Source organism: Onychomys torridus, chromosome 9 (genome assembly GCF_903995425.1).
Source record: "Onychomys torridus chromosome 9, mOncTor1.1, whole genome shotgun sequence".
NCBI lineage: Eukaryota > Metazoa > Chordata > Mammalia > Rodentia > Cricetidae > Onychomys > Onychomys torridus.
Window position 1 is genome coordinate 67,438,716 of NC_050451.1, and position 19,742 is coordinate 67,458,457.

The window sequence follows — 19,742 nt, forward strand, 5'->3', positions numbered from 1 at the left end:
TTGTACAATAAAACTGTTGGGCAACTGATGCTTGTATGCTTTTTCCATTTTTTTTCCAATAATATTGTCCTTATTAGATTTTCTCTTCTACTTTGACAACTTCTCCAGGTTGTTACGGGCACTTTACCTATCACACCTCCTATGAGGTGTATCACCAGCAAATCTCCTGGTTCTCTCTTTCATCTCCCAGGTGATTCACAAAAATGTTAGCCAAGGCTGCCTTCTGCTGCTGTTTCTCCTAGGCTGGTGCTGTGTCATGGTACCTTTTCTGGCTTTGTTTCTAGCTTGTGGGCAACATAGGTTGATGAGTCAGAGTTACAGACCCTGACACTGTCCCTACCAAGCGGCTCACTCCCTGGTGCTTTGTAAAAGCAAGCTGGAGAGATGAGGAGCTGGGGGGACCATCTCACCTCAAGCTCTAAATCACAGGTTAAGCTTGAGAACTGCTGTTAACTCTCACCACCAGAGCACAGCACAGTCTGAGAAAAACTTCAGAAATACAAAAGAAAATACAAATAATAACACAGAGCCGATTTGCCATCCAGATTTAAGAAGTGTTTCTAGTTTCTAAATTTGGTGGTGTGCTTCCTGTTGTAGGGCTGGAACACTGTGGCTTCAGCTGCCCCTCCTCAGCCACTGCTCCAGTCTCTCCCTAAGTCAGCCAACTGTTAGGGTTCAATGGGTTAATTCATACTTTTTAAACTCAAGCAAAAATTATTCGGTGTTTTAAAACAGTTTTAAAGACAGGGTCTCATTGTGTACCCCTGGCTGGCCTGGACCTTGTTTTATAAACCAGGCTGACCTCAAGCTCAAGGATCAAGTATTTTTGTCTTATAATTAGAAAAAGAACTCAGTATTAAATATTTTCTAATCTCAGACTATCTAAACATGCTTGATATCATGTCCCAACCACGGACACTGCTGCCCCGTCTCAGGGCCTTTCCGGCCAGCCCCAGCCCCAGCTCCTGTGGCATCCATGCAAAGCAAGGAAAGATTGCTACTAGTCCTGAGTGCCGCGCAGCTCCTGGAGGTTGGTCAGGGTTTTGTTTTGCTTTAAAAAGTTTAGGGTTCCTTGTGTGTCAGCAGCCGTTGCTCTAACCCCTCTTGAGATGGTGACAGCCATGACAAAGAGCAGGAGGTGTTTAGTGTGTGTTGCTGGGATTCCTCAGTGCGCAGCTCTGGGAAGACGGTACTCTGAACCAAGACAGATCTATTATAATGGTTTGTGCTGGAAGAATCTATGGCATTGCTGGAAATCTAAAAACATGTTGCTTCTTTCATATAGTCAACAAGTGCCTTAGGTCAGTTCTCCTGAAGCAGAGCCAGAGATAAGAATGTTTGTGTAAGTGATTTCTGAAGGACAGCTTTTATTTGAAACCTGCAGGGAGTAGAAAATGGCATAGAAATTTTAAATAAAGGATCATGTGATAGGGAGCAAATAGAGACTAATTAAGTGGAATTTAAACACTGAAAGTTCAGCAGCAGTGACTTCACGTCATAAATAGAATGGGATTATTCTGGTGTTTTAACAACTTTGTCTAGTCTACAGACTTAGTGGGTAAATTGATTCAATGTGGGATGGATCTGTAAGAGAAAAAATATCTAACCCCTTCCAGTCACAGTGACCACCAGGTTTGCCTGTTACCCCAGCATGCGGGAGGCAGAAGCAGGTAGATTTCTGAGTTCAAGGCCAGCCTGGTCTATGTAATAAGTTACTTGACAGCCAGGACCATGTAGAAAAATCCTGTCTCAAAAACAACAACAACAAGCTTAGGCTAGTGACTGAAGGATCCCAGCCTAAAGTGAAGGAAACAAGGTCTAGCTAGGGTCCCCTACTGACATGACAGACATTAGTCCAGTCTGTGTCTCTGTCCCAGTTTGCTGTAGCCTCCTAATTGACAAACTGTCACTCTTCTGTCCTCCTTATGCCTCACACTATCCAGCCAGCGGAGCTGGTCACTCTCTGTCCTGCCCGGAACTTGCGGTGACTCCCATGGCCAGCGGCAAGTCCACACCACACCGTTCTTTCCTGTAGCACAAGTTCTCACCACTTGCCTGCTCTTGGTCCCTGCAAGCAGGTGTTGTGCCTATTCTGTATACCGCCATTGGACCAAAGCAGTTCTGGTGGAGTGCAGAGCAAGCCTGGGGTCACAAGGGGGACTACGTGCTGACTTCTTCTCTGCACGTCTGTGGGACCTGTTCTTCAGCTGTTGATACAAACTGAATTTAAGGCTAGACCAAGTGGATCAATCACATTGTTCATACTAAAATAGCTTTCTTTAACTTTTAATGAGAATAAAATGTCTTTTTGAATTATCAACAAATAAAAGTGAAGATTATTTTAAGGTAGTATTTTTCAGTTTCAGCTTTTTTTGCTTCTATTTTTGTATGTTTCAAAATGGGTCTTTTCATAACAACTTTTACCGATGGTAAGTTTAGAGCCACTGACCTAGGACAGGTTCTGCTAGTGCACCTGTCATTCATTCCTTTGCTCAATTACATGTCCCTGTCCCCGTTGTCCCTCTGGACACTGAGCCCTCCTAAGGGCAGGGTTATGTCAGCTGCCTATTTCCAGACAATAGCCACACCAAGACCAGTGTTCTGGGAAAGTTTGTTAAGTAGATGCGTCAGTGAGTATCTCTTCCCGCCTGCCCATCTTTGTGACATCCATTTGGAGAACCCTTCCCTCTGAAATAGGTAGACATGAGGCCATCTATGGGCTGACTCTGGCATGATGTTAGAGCTCTGGGCACAATTAGGATCACTGTGTCTGGCTAGCTCTCCTCCCTCCGCACAGCTGACTTTTTCATGTGCTGGGCACCTAGGCATCCCTGACTTCTCTTACACTTAGACTCCTGTGTATTTGTCTACTGCACTGCCTGGAAGCTCCCCCACCCATCCCTGCTCGACACAGTCATACTCTTTATCAAAGATCTGTCCTTCTCACTGAATTATTGTTTCTTTCCCTCCTCCCCCCTCCCTCCTCCTCCCCCCTCCTCCCCCCTTTTTCCCCTCCCTCCCCCCCCATCACAGCTGACATTCCTCCTATAAGTCTAGGAGAGATTGCCTGTGGGAGGACTTCTCAGTCCCAGGATGACATAGCTATGTGACATCATACAAAGGTGCATTTGCTGCTGACCTACCAGCAGAAGCCAGCAAATGTGGTGTGGGGCCCTTTCTCGGCCTTATTCTGGACCTTCCCAGCTGAACCTCACGCTGAAACCCATTGTTGATTAAACCACTCACTTCCCTCATTTGGGGTTTAAGAAATAATGTTAGAGATGTGAGCAGATACTCTCAGATGCTGCAATTTTAAGATAAAACATGACATGCAAAACAAACAACAAAATTCACAAATGTGGCCAGAGAGTGTTTGCTGCTTTGCCCTGTGGTCCCCTAGGGGCATCTGTACTTTTCCCTCTGCAGTGAAATGCCCCAAGAACAGTGGAGCTGGAGTAGACTCTGGTTTTTGCCACTAAAAGCAATGTCTCCCTTTGAGAGCATCTACCATGCAACGACAGAGAGACTGGGAAGCTCAAGCGATGCACACTTGTTTGCACACCGTCTTCTGCCCTGAGTGGTTTTAGCCTGGTCACTTGAGACTGGCAAATGGAAAACCAGATCAATGGGAAATTTTTACAGTTCATAAGCCCCCAGGAATTAGGATAATAAGTAATTGGTGGGTTATATAGTATATCAAATAATAGATACATGGAACACAACTTACATAGTTAGTTTTAGGTAATATATACTAAATAAAATGTGCACTTGAGGTTACTGACCAAAAGAGACCTCCCCAACCAGCTCCCTGGAGAGCATGCCTAGTCTAGTAGGCAAAGTGCAGCAAAACTTGAACAAAAATTCGCCCTGGTGCTCAACATTACTTTATAAACTCTTATTTCTTTGACTGGCTCATGACAAAAATCTTTTAATATTTTACTTCATGTTAGATCTAGTTCATACCACACTTGGGGTGTATTATTACATCAGTTCCTTTAAAAGTATTCAAATGTACATTTATCAAAGGAAGGGGTTTTTCTGTCTTATGTGTACTGTCTGTGCACACATGCACACAAGTACATGAGTGTGGAGGTGAGTCAACTTTGGGTGTCATTCCTAAGGCATCATCCCCCTTGCTTTTTGAGGGAGGCTCTTTCACTGGCCAAGGACTTGTCAATCAGATGGTCTAGTTGGCTGACAAGTGCCAGGGTTTCTCCTGTCTCTCCTTCTCCAGTGCTGGGCATATGCCCCCTTACCCACCATCTTGTTTTGTTTGGGGGATTTTTATGATTGATTTGCCTGCTCCTTAGAAATGTGCACCCTCACAGCAGATCAAGTCACTGCAGACTCTCCTGCTCTTACCCAGTCCCTAGCTCACTTTTGTGCCAGCACCAGTGTTGACCTTGACAGTCCCTGACCTCTTCCTGTTGTCAAGTTCCTTTTGCTGTTTGCTAGAGGTCTTGTTTTTCTCCTTAAAGGCCATGTCTTGCAAATCTCTGTTTAGGGTCATTCTTCTTTCCAAAGAATCATAGACCATGCTGAAACCGTTTATCTTGCCACCACCAAAATGGGTTCTGAAATCACAGACGAAGATGACGTCTAGTTGTGGTCATCTTTATGCATCCTGGCCAGCTTTTCTCGGACCTCTGTCTTCGGAATCGTTGCCTTTCCAGAGTGAGGGACATCAATGACCATTTGGTTCCTCTGAAGCTGACATTAGTAATGAAGTTTCTGTGTCATGCATGATGGCAGCCCTTGAGCAGCCAAGGAAGAAAAGAGGCACACCAACTTCTTATGAGGGTTCAGTGGGAGTGAATTGACGAGGTCCTCACACTTGCATGGCAGGCGCTTACCAAATGAGTCATCTCCCCAGCCTGCTGCCTGTTAGAATATTTCTCCAATGAAGCCACAGCTGTTACTGTAAATGCAGTAAATATTCCTTGAAAGACTACCGAATATCGTGACATGAAAATTTGCTCATTTTTCCTCTTAAACATGTAAATTAGTATTTACCAATCCATTTTCTGATAGATGTATCCCGGGAACAAAGCATTCATCAGCCTTAACCCCCTGGTTGCCTCTGTGCACAACTTTTCATTTTTGTTCTTACCCAATCCTTCTGATCCTTTCTACAAGACTAGAAAGAAACTGTACACTGTCTTTCATTTTTGTCTGAAAAAGAGAAACCAAAGTGCCTGCCAAAGAGCAAAAAGTAACATCATTTTGAGTTTTTAAAATTTCTCAACCAAGAAAGCTGGTTTTCAGAGTAAAAGACCCAATTATCTATGCACCATTTGAGCAGAGTTTTTATTTCTAAAGACTGAAACTTGCAGACTCTTCTGAGTTTGTGGAAATGCTCATCATGGTTCAGCTAGTGGAAGGGTTTCTTTTCAGTAGTGAGAACCCAGAAGGACAAGAAGACGTGGTAGTGATAAACAGGGCCAGCTTGAAGGGTTTGCCTCCCGCCGGGGGTCTGTTACGTTCACGTTCTTCCTGCTGTCTCCAGCAACGAGCTGCCCAAGAAGTGCAGAGTGTTCCATACATCCTGGTAACTTCTTTGTTACCAGTTTTCCTCCCGTCCTGGTTTGTTAGGACTTCTTTGCATCTAGACTGTCAGTAAGGAGTGAATGACACTAGGGAACTATGTATCCTCTAAGGGACTGTTTTATGGGCAGGAGTCTTTTCAGCGTCTACAGGAATAAAAATTCTTTTTATTTTCTAAAGGACTTTCCTTTCTAAGCGTTGAGAAGTCTCAAGCACTGTGGTAGTTCCTATCCCTACCCCCCATTCCTTTGTTTTCCTCTCAAATTTCATCCTTTTTTCTATTGTATTTTCTCATGATCTATATTAATTTTCTGTAGATATGAGCTGCCTTGGGCTTTGGGGGGGGTCTTGATGACTGACCAAGCCAGATGTTTTTAGATGTAGTCCAATGCTATTTTTAAATTTTGCATTGCATTAATCATAGTCTTGTTTTTTGGTCTTTATTTTGTATTGGTTGGCAACATTGCTTTTAACAAGGACTGTATCTATTTGAAAGCCCAATGAAATTTCTTTCCCAACATAGCAAGGAAAATTTACATATCACAGGATAGGCCATGTGCTTCTACTATCCAGTGGAAGGGCAGGGTATCTGTAAATGGTTAATCCTTAAATTTATTAACATTGTCTCCATATAAGTAGCTCCCTGTTTCATTAATAATTATTACTCCCCTCTTGTTTTACTACTTGTATAAGGCAGGCTTATACAAGATTGGGCCTGTCAACAGCCAGGCATGGATCAGGGAGGGACTCATGGGGCGCTATCCCTCCCTGATAAACTTTGAGCTACTGGAGGATTTGGGTGAAAGGAAAATCATTGTCTTCAGTTGTGTATCCACTGGTGTATCCCACCAGGCTCCAGTGGGTGTTCCAAACCTGTCACCGCACAGATGACCTGGTCAAAATCAGTGAGCATTTGGGAAATCAGCATTTGGGAAAGGGACTCATAGGAAGGGGGTTAACGATAGAGGAGGATGAGGGATGAAGGGAAACAGAATGCAGTATGTATGTATGAAATGTCAGTGAACAAACTTAATACAAAAATTACCCTCTTGATGATGTCAAAAGTCTTCACTGGAAAACTGTCTAGACTCAGCCAGGCATTTTGGCCCACCTTTAATCCCAGCACTCCGAGGCAGTAGCAGGTGGAGCTCTTACAGTTTGGGGTTTCTAGACCAGCAAAGACTGCATACTGAGACCATGTCTCAAAAAACAGAAAAAGAAAATCTCATTCAGTAGTAGTATTTATATCTTATTGATAAAAACTATCAGTCAGTTCTACTTCCAAATACTGAGGAACTCAGTGTTCGTTGTCTCCCCTGAGCGGTCTCTTTCTGTTCTCCTGTTCTCACGTTCCGAGTGTCCTGTGCACTGATTTCCGGTGCTGAAGGAGGGTCAGCTTTTGAAGCTCCTGTGTTCTCTCTTTTTCTTCCACCCTTAGGTTTGACCGTAGCTTTCTAAGAAAAACTGACCTAAATCTGTGAAAATGCAGCTCATTAAAATACCCTGAAAATTAATATCTTGATTTTAATATTTTTTTGCTCCTTGGTGAATTAGAAGACAGCTTCAGGTACCCTTTCAAACAGCATTTCAGAGGAAATTGCATTTGTTCTCCATAGAAACCAGCCCTCCCTCAGAGGCTAGTTCCCCACAACACCCCCATCAGAAGTAACCCCTGCCCAGTTTTATTTCCTCATTTTAACGGAGACCTGGTCTGTTTATAACTTAATTATTTTTATTGGATCTGGAGTCATTTTTGTTAACTACTACATATTGACAAGTTTGACTTCAAAAAAGGATTTAAATTACAGTTAAAGAACACTTGTTTAGCAGACTGTTTCTTTGTGCCACCCACTTACTGACACACTTTGACAGAAAAGTGTACTTTGTAACTAGGAACAATTGGTAATAGCACAAACACCAACCGTTAGCCGAACATTCATTAACTCAAGCATTACCGGTAACGGGAAAGCCAACCCTATTAAAAGTTGGGCTAAAGAAACCGTGGCTGAGATGAGGCTTAGCTTTTCTTCTCCCTGTTGGTGGTGAAATTGTTGACTCTAAGGTTTTATTAGCTTATATTTCAAAGCTGTTTTTGAAAGGAACAAGTCAAAACGGTTTTGAAATTGCTGTATTCTCTTCAGATCATTGTTTTGTATGTGTACAATTAATATGTTTGACCCAAGACACTCTTAAATGAGGGGCAATGATTTAAATGTAATATAATGAAAAAAATTACTGTGTGATCATTAGGATTCTGTTTCATGTGCTGTGTGCAGCCGCAGTAAGTGTCTTGTTATTTACTGACATTTTACTCTTATTTACTTAAAAGTTTATTATGAGATGTCATAGAAATCCAGCTCTTCTCTTACTATATTAGGTACCATGGAGAAGTAGAGTGCAGTGTGTGTGTGTGTGTGTGTGTGTGTGTGTGTGTGTGTGTGTGTGTGCGCGCGCGCGCGCCATGTAACTGGACTAAATACACGCCAGCCAGAGTTCCATGCTTACCCTATTTTACGTATTTTACTAGCCTTTACTTCCCCTTTGTTCAGATGAAGGTGTCAGCAGGGCCCACAGAGCAAACACTGGCTTTGTCCTATAATTTCCTCCTTCCTAGCCAATTCCACTGAAAGTCAGGTTTCGCATTTGTTTGTATCCTCATTGTAGTTCTCTTTGGAGATTGTCTGATTTGTGCTTATTTTCTAAAACAACAACAAACCCCCACATGTTCTTACCGCTAGCACCGGGCCTCTAATGAAATGCAATTTGACAAATTGTGTACTATCAAATTTCAAGCATTATAGAGCAGCTGCATTTGCCTTTCTTAAATTAGAATTCATCTTAAATAGACTGATCTAAGGTGCTGTGAAACACTGTGTTCGTTCAGTAACTGACTCTCCTTCCCACTGACAGTGATGCAGGGGTCTCTTGTTCTTTTTTGGTACTGGAAGGTGTCAAGAAGTTGTTGTCCTTAAAATCTGTGAGAGAAGAGGTGAGAAATGCATTATGCTGCTATAAAAACCTGTGTGGACAAGTATTTTTCCTTTCCCACCCACCCTCTCTTCTAGTGTTAGAATATTAACAGTGAATTTAAGTCAGCTGATGAAACTTTGTTCTTAATTTAGTCAAAACTGGAAACTAATTTGTCATCAAAAGACAGTATAGTGTGTGACTGACAGTGAATGTATAAGCCCTGTGAGTACAGGAAGTTGATGTATAACAACATACTGGAATGTCTCACAAAAAAAACGTTGAAAAGCACCCATAAATTGCCAGAATGATGTATTTTCACTGTTTTTTTGTTTTTGTTTTTGTTTTTACATTTCATAGTGCATTTTAATTTGATTTTTAATAGATTCTTTGGAATCTATTCTGTGTGACATGGAGGAGGCAGTGAACTCTGGGGACAAACCATGATCCCACAAGACCATGACCATGGGAGCTCGCAAGAGGGTCAGGTTAACTCAAGAAACCTGTCACTGTCACTTAGAGAACCCTTTCTGACAAGGTGTAATTGAAACAAAGACTAGGAATTGTAAAGATTTATGATTATATTGTCCATGTATCTGTTCCAGCCCTGATACAGGAAGACTATCATAGAGAAGTTACCCACAAATATAGAAAGTCTAGATTCTGCTCATCTGGAATAAAAAATGGACTTAAACCATCAACTCTGAGTGCTGTGACTAGTCCATCCCAAGTGTACCTTAATGATGTCACTGTCCCTTGTAAGACTGACTGAAAGATCATCAGGACCATTCCTTACCCCCAAGATGCACATTGCAAATTTTCAAGTTAGTAGTAAAGTTTGTCATCTGAGTTTAAGTTTCACAAGTGTATTACAGAATCAAGGTCTGAAGTTCACAATACAGGCAGTGTCTTACACATATATGTTCAAGACATTACAGCTGGAGCTTTGTTGCTTACTTGGAATAAGTAGCAGGGTCCTTTGGAAGATAACTTTGGACTCTTAGAGATAATGGTCACATTTTATTCTGTGTGATTTCATTGTGTCGCATGGTCAGATTGGCCATAGCACTTTTCATTTTTAAGATGCAGTGTGTGTAGAAAGTAAAGACATAAAATTGCCTGCCATGAAAATGTGAGGACTTACCTGTCTAATGCCTGCAATACTGCACACAGGTGATAGGAACTTCCCGGCTCATCAGAAGAGGGGCTAGGCGCATAGATAACTCAATGTTAACATTTTTGAGAACCCACTGGAAGGAAGGCCAGACAAATAGTAAAAGAATATCTTTGAAATAACATGGCACAAAGCCTTGGATTTTATCTCCAGATCTTCAACAGCCTATGACGTAATTGTGTTCTTCAAGGAGCATGATAGTCTGGCCTTTGCCCCTGCTGGCAGATCGGGTAGGATGTGGTATTCAGAGGTTAATTGGCCAGGGTGGCAATCTGGCCATCGATTTTTAAATATCATAAGTATTCTTTGTAATATGTCGCAACATAAACATATTTTTAAGTAGTCTCTTCATCCTCAGGAGATAATTTTGTAGTGAAATCACTACAAATAAGATTGCTGAAGGAGAGGGACACAGACTTGGCGACTGTGTTCATTTCTAACCCTTAGGATTTGGGCTGTCAACAGAAGACTGTCGCTGGCTGAACTTTTCCTTGTTGCTTTGGTTTTTCTTGGGAAAAGCAGGATGTTGAAAAAAATTTAAAGATTTGCTCATTATTTATTCATGCACAAACATTGGTTCATTTCCAGCCTAACTATGAAATGTTTGGTTTGACTGTAGAGACACCACGGTGCAGACTCTGACCCTTCAGCCCTCAGTTAAAGATGGACTAATTGTGTATGAAGACTCACCTCTGGTCAGTAAGTCGGTGATACACATGGTCTAAAGTGTTTTGATTGTACCTGTACCTCAGCCCACGGATGGCTCAGTTATCTGAATTGAGCACATGCGTTTATCATTTTAGTGTCTGTCTGATTGGAGTGCATACCTGTATCATTTTAGATATGCTGCTCTATTGAAATGAAATTCTTGGGAAAATGATATGTTTTCTTCCTGCACGTCTCTCCTCAGTGAGAGTCAGGAATTGACAGGGATCCTCTACTTATTTTCTGAGGCTTTTAGAAAGTCTGTTGTTGTTCTAAACTAACAAAACATCAACTCAGTGTTTTGGGAAGTTGAGAGGCTCTAACTCCCACTCAAGACTCAAATCTAAGCCTGGCCACAGAGCTGCTCTGTAGGCAGCTGCCATGGAGCTGCTGTGGGCCAGGCCCCAAGGCTGGGGAAATTCAGGATCTGTGCCTAGCTCTTCTCTGAACAGAGATGTGTTAGGAGTAGGAGCAGCTACATCTTTTCTTCTTTAAATTTAGCTTATTTTTACCCTAATTTAAAAAAAGAAATCCTTATAAAGACTTTGAAAGTACAGTATGAAATATTATGATAAAAGGAAACATCTTTTATCAATTTGTTTCCTTAAAATCATTAGTTAATACTGTGCAGTATTAATAATTTGATATGGTCCACTAGGTTGTGGGTTATTAATTAGTATCTCTTTTAGAAAGAAATTTTAGATTATGTTGAAATGTATAGAGTATCTCCTGCCCGCCTCCTTGAAAGCATGAGGAGAGCCTGGCAAGGGTAGGTGGGGTCTACAGATTCATCGTTCTCCTCATGTCCCCCTCCACATGATTACCCAAGACCTGGCACACTCGCCTTGCCTTCCTATCCAGTCTGTAGGTGATGCCTCTCCACAAGGTCGCTCCAATATTCTACCTGCATTTCTCTGTGCCCACTTCAGTCACTTTCCAAACGATGTCGATTCAGTGTTTTCTGCCAAGTTCAGTACCCTGAAGTGGAGCTCAATGCTCCATTTTCATCAGGTCAGAATTCAAACATGTGTAGTTCTGCCCCATTACTTGGTGAAGTGAAGTGCCTATTTTCTGGTCTGGCAACCCATTCCTTAGCAGTAGAAACCCAATCTACCTTGCTGTGCCTTTTCTTACATTGCCTGTCCTAGAGACAGTATGTTCACTCTACCCCGAATGCAGATGACCATCGATTTCCTTTGTCCTGAGCACCCATCTCCTCTGATCAAACTGTACATTCCAAACTGTACAGTGACTGTGCCATCAAACTCCTCCCACCCTCCATGGCTCTTTCAGTCCCCCCCCTTCTGGGGGGTGAAGTGTTGTCGGGAATGGTTCTAACTGGAGAAAAGTGCAAAGCATGCTGTTGTGTTTTGGTGCCCTGTGATGCTGCTGTTGCTGACTGTGTGGTGCTGTCCATGCCTGTAACTTACAGCCGGCTGTGGCCAAATCAAAGCGGTGAGCGATGAGCTTTTAAGAATGGTTACTTTGGGTCTTTGTTCCTAATGATACATTTTCCATCTTCAAGGTTAAAGCGGTGAAGTTGGGTCATATCCTAGTAGTGGATGAGGCAGACAAAGCACCGACTAATGTCACCTGCATTTTAAAAACTCTTGTAGAAAATGGAGAAATGATTTTAGCAGATGGAAGACGTATTGTTGCACGTAAGTAGGAAAGAGCAACATTTTCCTTAATATGTGTAATTTTTGCATCTCTGGTGTGTACATCTCTAGCTCTCTCTTATAAACAAGCAATAAGCTTAAGTTCATTGCAAATTAAATTGTACTGACATTCATTTCTAAAGATAACATCTAAATCTAACCTTTCTGGTTTTAGGGTTTGTTTGTTTGTTTGTTTGTTTGTTTGTTTGGTGTGGTTTTGGTGTTTTGGTTTTATGTGTTGTTGGTTGCTGAGAGTAGAATTGAGGCTTCAGTCGTGGAACACATGCTCCATCACTAAGTTACACCCACAGCCTCCAGTTTCCCTCTTCTTCATACTTTTTTACCCTGAAAATTTCGACCTTGAATCTTTATACCTGTTTTTCAAATATGTGTGTGTAATTCCATTATTAAAATGCTGTCTTGAAATTTTAGAAACTCTGGCCTGCAAGAGAAGCTCACAATATTACAACTTACTTTTATTATTGGCTCAGTACAATTAAGAGTCACTGAATATGGGCTGGAGAGATGGCTCAATAGTTAATACTTGCTGCTCTTCCAGAGAACTCAGGTTCCATTCCCTGCACTCACGTGTTGGCTCACAACCATCTGTAACTCCAGTTCCAGGGAATCCAGTGCTGACTTCTGGCCTCTACTAGTACACATGTAGTCCATGCATTAAAGCAAAATTTTAAAAATCAGTGGATGGTATGATGATACTTTATTTGTGCTCAAACATATAAAGCTTGCCTGGGGATCAAAGGAAAAAGCCAGCCACTATATTAAATGTATAGATCAGGCAGTGGTAGCACTCACCTTTAATCCTAGCATTCAGGAAGCAGAGATTCATCCAGATCTCAAGGATGGATTCAAGGCCACACTGGGAACAGAGCCAGATTTGGTGGCACATGCCTTTAATCCCAGCACTAGATAACTGTACAGGTCTGGAGGTCTGTACAGACAGACAGGAAGTGATAGAGCTGGGTGGAAAGAGGAAGTGATGTAGCTAGGTGGAGACAGGAAGTAAGATGGCAGGGCACAGAAAGGTATATAGGCATGAGTATACAGGAAGTAGCTCTCTTGGGCTGAGGATTTCCTAGTGGTAAGAACTTGTGACTGGCTTGTTCTATTCCTCTGATCTTTCAGCTCTCACCCCAGTATCTGGCTCCGGGTTTTTATTAATAAGACCTTTTAGCAGTCATGTTATAGGATGGTTTATTTAATTTGTGTGTGTGTGTGTGTGTGTGTGTGTGTGTGTGTGTGTGTGTGTGTGTGTAAAACACTCAGGAAGAGGTTATTATTCTCTGCTTCCCCAAACACAGAAATACTGTTCTTTTAGTAGCTATTGCTGGGGGTGGGCAGAAAATTAATAAATCTCATCAGTATTGTCTTATTTAGGATTTCTGTTGCTCTGATAAAACAGCATGATCACAAGCAACTTTGGGAAGAAAAAGGTTATTTTTAGCATAAATCTTAGAGCTTACAACTCCCAGGTTACATTCCATCACTGAAGGAAGTCAGGACAGGAACTCAAAGCAGGAATTTTGAGGCAGGAACTGAAGCAGAGATCATTGAGGGAAATCACTTACTGGCTTGTTCCTCATAGCTTGCCCAGTTTGCTTTTTTATATGCCCCAGGACTCCCTGCCTAGGGGCGGCATTACCCACAGAGGGCTGGGCCCTCCCACATCAATCATTAACCTAGAAAATGCCTCACAGACTTGCCTACAGACGATCTTATGGAGACATGTTCTCAGTTGAGGTTCCCTCTTCCCAGGTGACTGACTCTACGTTGTGTCAAGTTGACCAAAAACCAAAACAAACCCTAGCCAGTACAAGTATATTTAACTGCAAGGCAATTTATGTTTTCTAAATACATGCAAGATGCTAATTTCAGTTTGTCTTATGAAAAGACTTGAAAATACATAGCCAGTACCATAAATCAGTAATTAAAATCTTAAATGTTTAAAGAACATGTACAAAGAGGACCCCATTAGAAAGGTTGGCATGGTAGATGTTGTTGCAAGGCCACTGCTCTGGGATGTACTTAGCACTATTAACAGCATTCTAACATTTGACTTTCACAGTGTAGTGAAAATGTGAACTTCCCTTAGCCTGAGTACTGTACTTAACAGGGCCCCTTACACTCTCAAGGGTTAGAGCTCAGCCTGATCCTTTGCTCTGCGGACTATAGTATACAAAGATGGTGTGACCAGAAGGAAGAAGAGGCTGCACAGACAGAAGCTGTGATCAGGCCCTGGCTGTGTCTGGCCCTCTGTGTCTTCTCCTGTCATTTTGAAGATGGCTTAGAAGTAGAACATAATTATATTTTCAAACTCGTGTGATTTCCTGGTGTCCCGGATTGAAGGAGAGCCTCACTGATGTTCATCTTATGTCCTACCACAGCCTTGGAGATGACAGTTGAGTCAGGAACACCTGAAGCTGTTTTGAACAGTTTCATGAACTACCTGTTTTATTTTTCAGATGCTGCCGATGTGGATGGAAGAAAAGACGTTATCGTGATTCATCCTGACTTCAGGATGATAGTTCTGGCCAACAGGCCTGGCTTCCCTTTCTTGGGCAATGACTTCTTTGGCACTTTAGGTAAAAATAATGTCTATAATGATAAGAGTAATTTCAACAGCAGTGCTGTAGTGGCTGCCATTACTCACCATGGGCTGTGATTCCGTCGTACCCATCTGGGGGCAGGAAGCTTTTGATTCTCACGGGATATTTTTCTTCAGTCACTTAGCTAAGGAGTGGTGAAACTAGGCTCTGAGCTGGACTGCACGTTTCTGTCTGACTCAGAGTACTTAAGCAGTTCTTTAATGCTCCATAACGAATGGCTGTTAGTGTCGGCTTCTATCACCTCCTCTAAAAAGACTGAGGCCAGCTGTGCAGAGACTGCTTCATACTGAGTAGGGAGACCCTGGAGGGCACAGCAGCAGCAGCAGCCGCAGCCATGCAGGAGAATTCCTCTTCTCTAGAATCTCATCCACAGTACAAAGCAGGCCCAGGCTCCTGTTAGGATCTTGATCTGGCAATTCCACATAAGAATTTGTCCCAGGAGTTTATCTGAATAGCCATTTGAGTACAAGGATAGTCAGCACAACATGTGTATAATAACTAGGATGAAGACAATCCACAAGCCATGGGAATGAGTGTGGTAGTCTCCTCTATGTATTTTAGGATGTATACTGTATTCTCACTTATACTGTTTATGTAGTGTTTAGACTCGTGCGTTACTGCTGCTCTTATGGATGTGCTCATGGGGACACTCTAACGCAAGCTGTAGTTTTCTCCATAGAGAAAGGTGTAAGTTCTTTTCAGGTTCAGGTTCTTCATAGCCATTCTCACTCCCAGGGACCCCTTTCCACGTTCTTTCTAAGGCCTACAACAATGCTGTCTGTCTGTCCATCTGCCGTCACCCTGTGCCACTTGTCACTCATTCCTGGTTCGTCCTTTTTTCCTTGCCACCTATTCCGATCCTCTGCCTTCCCCTTTTCCATCTTCCTTCCCCTTCCCACTGCACTCCCCTCCCCCACTTCCCACTCCACTCCCCTCCCTCACTCCCCACTCCACTCCCTCCCCCTGCTTTCCTGCTCTGCTCCCCTCCCCCACTTCCCACTCCCCTCCCCCACTTCCCACTCCACTCCCTCCCCCTGCTTCCCTGCTCTCCCCACAGTGGTTGCTGAACAACCTTGGTCTAAATCCCTGGCCTCTTGGCACCTTAGTTGTTGTCTTTTTTACTTTATTTTTTTGAGGCAGGGTCTCTCTCTGTCTACCTACTTTTTTGTCAGCTACTGTTAGAAAGTCTGAACAGTTGTTTGTGTTTAGAAGTTGCAGTTCCGACATCCATTTCTTCACCCCTCTCAAGTCAGTTCTAATCAGGTCTTTGCCCGAACCACCCAACAGAAGCCATTCTTGACTAAGTCATCAGGGCCATGTCCATGACTAAACCCAGCGATGGGTTCCCTGGCTGTGTCTTACCATCAGAGGTGCTTAGGACGGGTGTCCCAATCTGTCACTCTGCCATGCTTACTTCAGCAGACATCAAGTAAGGATGTCTTACTGAGGGCTTCTCTGGGCTTCTTCCCAATTGATGACCATTCCTCAGTTTCTTTGTTTATTCCTTCATTCTTTTGTCTATCTTCACTCATTCCCTTGGTAAAATCAAAGCATGTCATTTCACATTATTGCTTAAATAACTGTTATTGCTATGAATTTCTCTGCAGCCAAACTCCCCAGTTCCCTGATGAACACTTATTTCCAACTCGCCTATTATTAAAACCTTAACTTTATCTAATAGTTCCACACTATGTGGAATTTCTTAAAAACACATTCCAAATTGTCTCGCCATCACCAACATTGGCCACCATTTTAGTTGGAGCTGCCACCCTCTTTCATCTTGATTATTTTTAACAACAACAACAACAACAACAACAACAACAACAATAATAATAATGGTTAATTAATGGGTTTCTTGCTTCTGCTCCTGTCTGTTGTCATGATCTGTAAAGGATCTAAGATTTTACCTATTTACCTAATCAATTAGCCTGCCACAATTTCATGTCAGGAAACACCATACCCTGGGTCAAAAGCAAAGGAGGGATTATGTCTCTTGATGAAAGTAGTGATAAATAAATAAGAGAGAGAGAGAGAGAGAGAGAGAGAGAGAGAGAAAAGAAAGCTGACCCATATTAGGGGGTGATGACCAGAGGATAGGAGTGATCTCAGTCAGCTTGGGTTAATGTCAGACCATCAGGCCCTATCTCCAAACAACAAAATCAATAGTCAGTGAGTTAGCATAGTGCTGGTTGTTCAAGCCCCAGTTCCTCCAGGACAACATGAAGGAAGCTAGATAATCCTGCACCTGCAGTGGGGTACTGTGCAGAAGGCCCTGAGCTTAGGTAACATTCTGAAATAAGCGTGCCTAACCATGTTCCAGAAAGACTGCCTTCCAAAGCTGTTGCTCTGTAACATCCTTGAGGGACAGTTTGGTCAGAGCCTCTTCTAGCAAAATGAGCAGGAGTGCTGCAGACCCATGAATGGGCATTTGTCACCCAACACCACCAATTCTTGACCTGTGGGTCACAACCCCTTTGGGAGCCAAATGACCCTTTACAGTGGTCGCCTGAGACCAATGGAAAACACAGACATTTACATTACAATTCATAACAATAGCAAAATTACAGTTATGAAGTAGCAATGAAAATAATTTCACTATAACATGAGGAACCGTATTAAGGGGTCGCAGCATTAGAAAGTTTGATAACCGCTGGCCTACACCCTGTATAGTCTGTCTGTTCTTGACAGCAGTCTACTTCTCTGGTAGAAATCCCCATGGCTGCCCATTTCACTCTGAGTTTATAAGCTCATCTCTCGGATGCTGAGCTTGTGTTCAGTGATTTCCAATACCCTTTGTGATGTTTCCCACATCCTCTCTCCAACTTCCTGCCTCCCTCTTCTGTATGCCATTTCTACCTGCTTTAGAGTCTTTGCTTGAGCTGTATTAACCACCTAGGATGTTCTTCCACATAGCTACATATTCGAAGACTTGACCTTCTCAATGAGGCCCATGTGACTGCCCTCTCCCGTGACCATTTCTACTGTCATATACCATACTCACATACCTCCCTGTAACAGAATATAAGCCCCACAAAGATGGGGAATTTTTTTTTAATCTTTGATATCTATCAGGTTGTACTTGATGTATGGAAGATGTTTAGTAATTATTTGATGCCTGCATGGTAGAGGGACCAAGTGCCTTTTTACATTCATGATAACTTTCATTTTCAATGAAAAAAAAACCAAAAACAAAAAAGAGTTGCCCTGAATGTTTGTATTTGAAAAAGTCTGTGAGATGAAGCTTGAAGCTGTGATGCTCTGTTTGGTTACTTTTAAATATACACAGCCCTCGTACATTTGCATACACAAAATAGCTGTTTATCAGCCGGGCGGTGGTGATGCACGCCTGTAATCCCAGCACTCGGGAGGCAGAGGCAGGTGGATCTCTGTGAGTTCAAGGCCAGCCTGGTCTACAAAGAGAGTTCCAGGAAAGCCTCCAAAGCTACAGATTGAAACCCTATCTCGAAAAAACCAAAAAAACAAAACAAAACAAAACAAAAAAAATAGCTGTTTATCCACATGGTTCCTAGGTCAAAATAAGGTAAACTGTTACCACTGAGTGGTGCTTTGGCGGGGACAAGGGAGTCTGCCCCTGTGTAGTTTAATATCTTCCAGGAAACATGTATTCAGCTATCATAAATTTTTAATGGAAATAAACTCATGCAGAATAAGCCACAGGCGTTTCCTTTCTTCTCTGTACAATCCTGTCGTTAGACAGGCTTTCTGTGATTTGCTGAGCAACTACTGGCTCTTTAAACGGCCATTGCATATTGTTGTGCATATGGCAATGGATTAACTGTCCACTGAATGTGATCTTTCTTCCTTTCTGTAGGCGACATTTTTAGCTGTCATGCCATTGATAACCCCAAGCCGCATTCAGAGCTTGAGATGCTCAAACAGTATGGCCCAAACGTGCCTGAACCCATCCTTCAGAAGCTTGTAGCGGCCTTTGGAGAGCTGAGGAACTTGGCTGACCAAGGGATTATTAACTATCCTTATTCTACCAGAGAAGTTGTCAACATTGTCAAACACTTACAGGTATGGTATACGTCTGTGCAAAGGTGTCTAGAAGGAACCATTGTGTCTTCCAGACTGTACAGTTTATAACTGGTATTTCCATTTTGTGATAGGTCATTCAGATAACCTGATATGAAGTGTGCATAATCTAAGTAATCAGTGGTTGTTCCTACTGTAGTCTTTGAATTGGCTTTAGTAAAATTTTGTACCATAATCATTACCAGTCAGCTAAGAAATTTGATGGGTTGTTTTTGGTTTGATTTTGGTTTTTTTGTTTTGTTTTGTTTTTATTTTTTATGGGTACATGTGTGTGTGTGTGTGTGTGTGTGTGTGTGTGTGTGTGTGTATAATTAAACAGCAAGGAAATATTTTTGTTGTTTAGCTTTTTACAACTAGCATGTGGTATCTGGATAGAAAGTATTACAAATGACATGAAGGTAGAAAACAGAGCAAGAACTGACTGATAGTTATACTAAAAGAACATTTGTCAAATTAGGATAAGTGGGCAAGAGAATAAAATTCTTCTGGTCATGCACAATGTATAGTCTACTTGGTAAAGAAAACAAAACAAAATCATGTAAACTCTTTATAGCAAATAATGATCTCCCACCTAATAGCCACAGCCTTTGACTTGTGAATTCTCTCCAGCCTCTAACCCTCCAAGAAAACCTCACTGAGAAAAATAGGTTGCTGGGAGGTAAAACAGGGAGAGAGGTTTCAAGGGAGAAAACTTCAGTTGCAGTGGAAAAGAAGCTATTACTCAGCACAGTAACTGGAAAGCTATTAATAATAATGGAACGTTCATTGCAAAGCTGCTAAGAGTGTATTTTAAATGATTACCCTATTAAAATATAACTATGCAAAATGACAAATAGGTCCATTCACTTGGTTTAATTCTACAACAGATACACATACAGAAATACAGTATTTTATCCTTAAGTCTGAAAAACATATGTGTGTGTGTGTGTGTGTGTGTGTGTGTGTGTGTGTGTATGTATACACACACACACACACACACACACACACACACACACACACACACGGGAAGGAAAA

At 42.1% G+C, this 19,742-nt stretch overlaps 1 protein-coding gene across 2 annotated transcripts in view; it reads left to right on the plus strand.

The window, feature by feature from the left end:
- Positions 1-19,742, plus strand: part of Vwa8 (von Willebrand factor A domain containing 8) — a 346,670-nt gene that overhangs the window by 193,331 nt on the left and 133,597 nt on the right. For both annotated transcript variants that reach the window (XM_036198655.1, XM_036198654.1), the window contains exons 22-25: positions 10,305-10,380; positions 11,916-12,051; positions 14,529-14,648; positions 18,505-18,710. In XM_036198655.1, the coding sequence (XP_036054548.1) occupies positions 10,305-10,380; positions 11,916-12,051; positions 14,529-14,648; positions 18,505-18,710 (538 nt within the window). The remainder of the gene's footprint in view (positions 1-10,304; positions 10,381-11,915; positions 12,052-14,528; positions 14,649-18,504; positions 18,711-19,742) is intronic.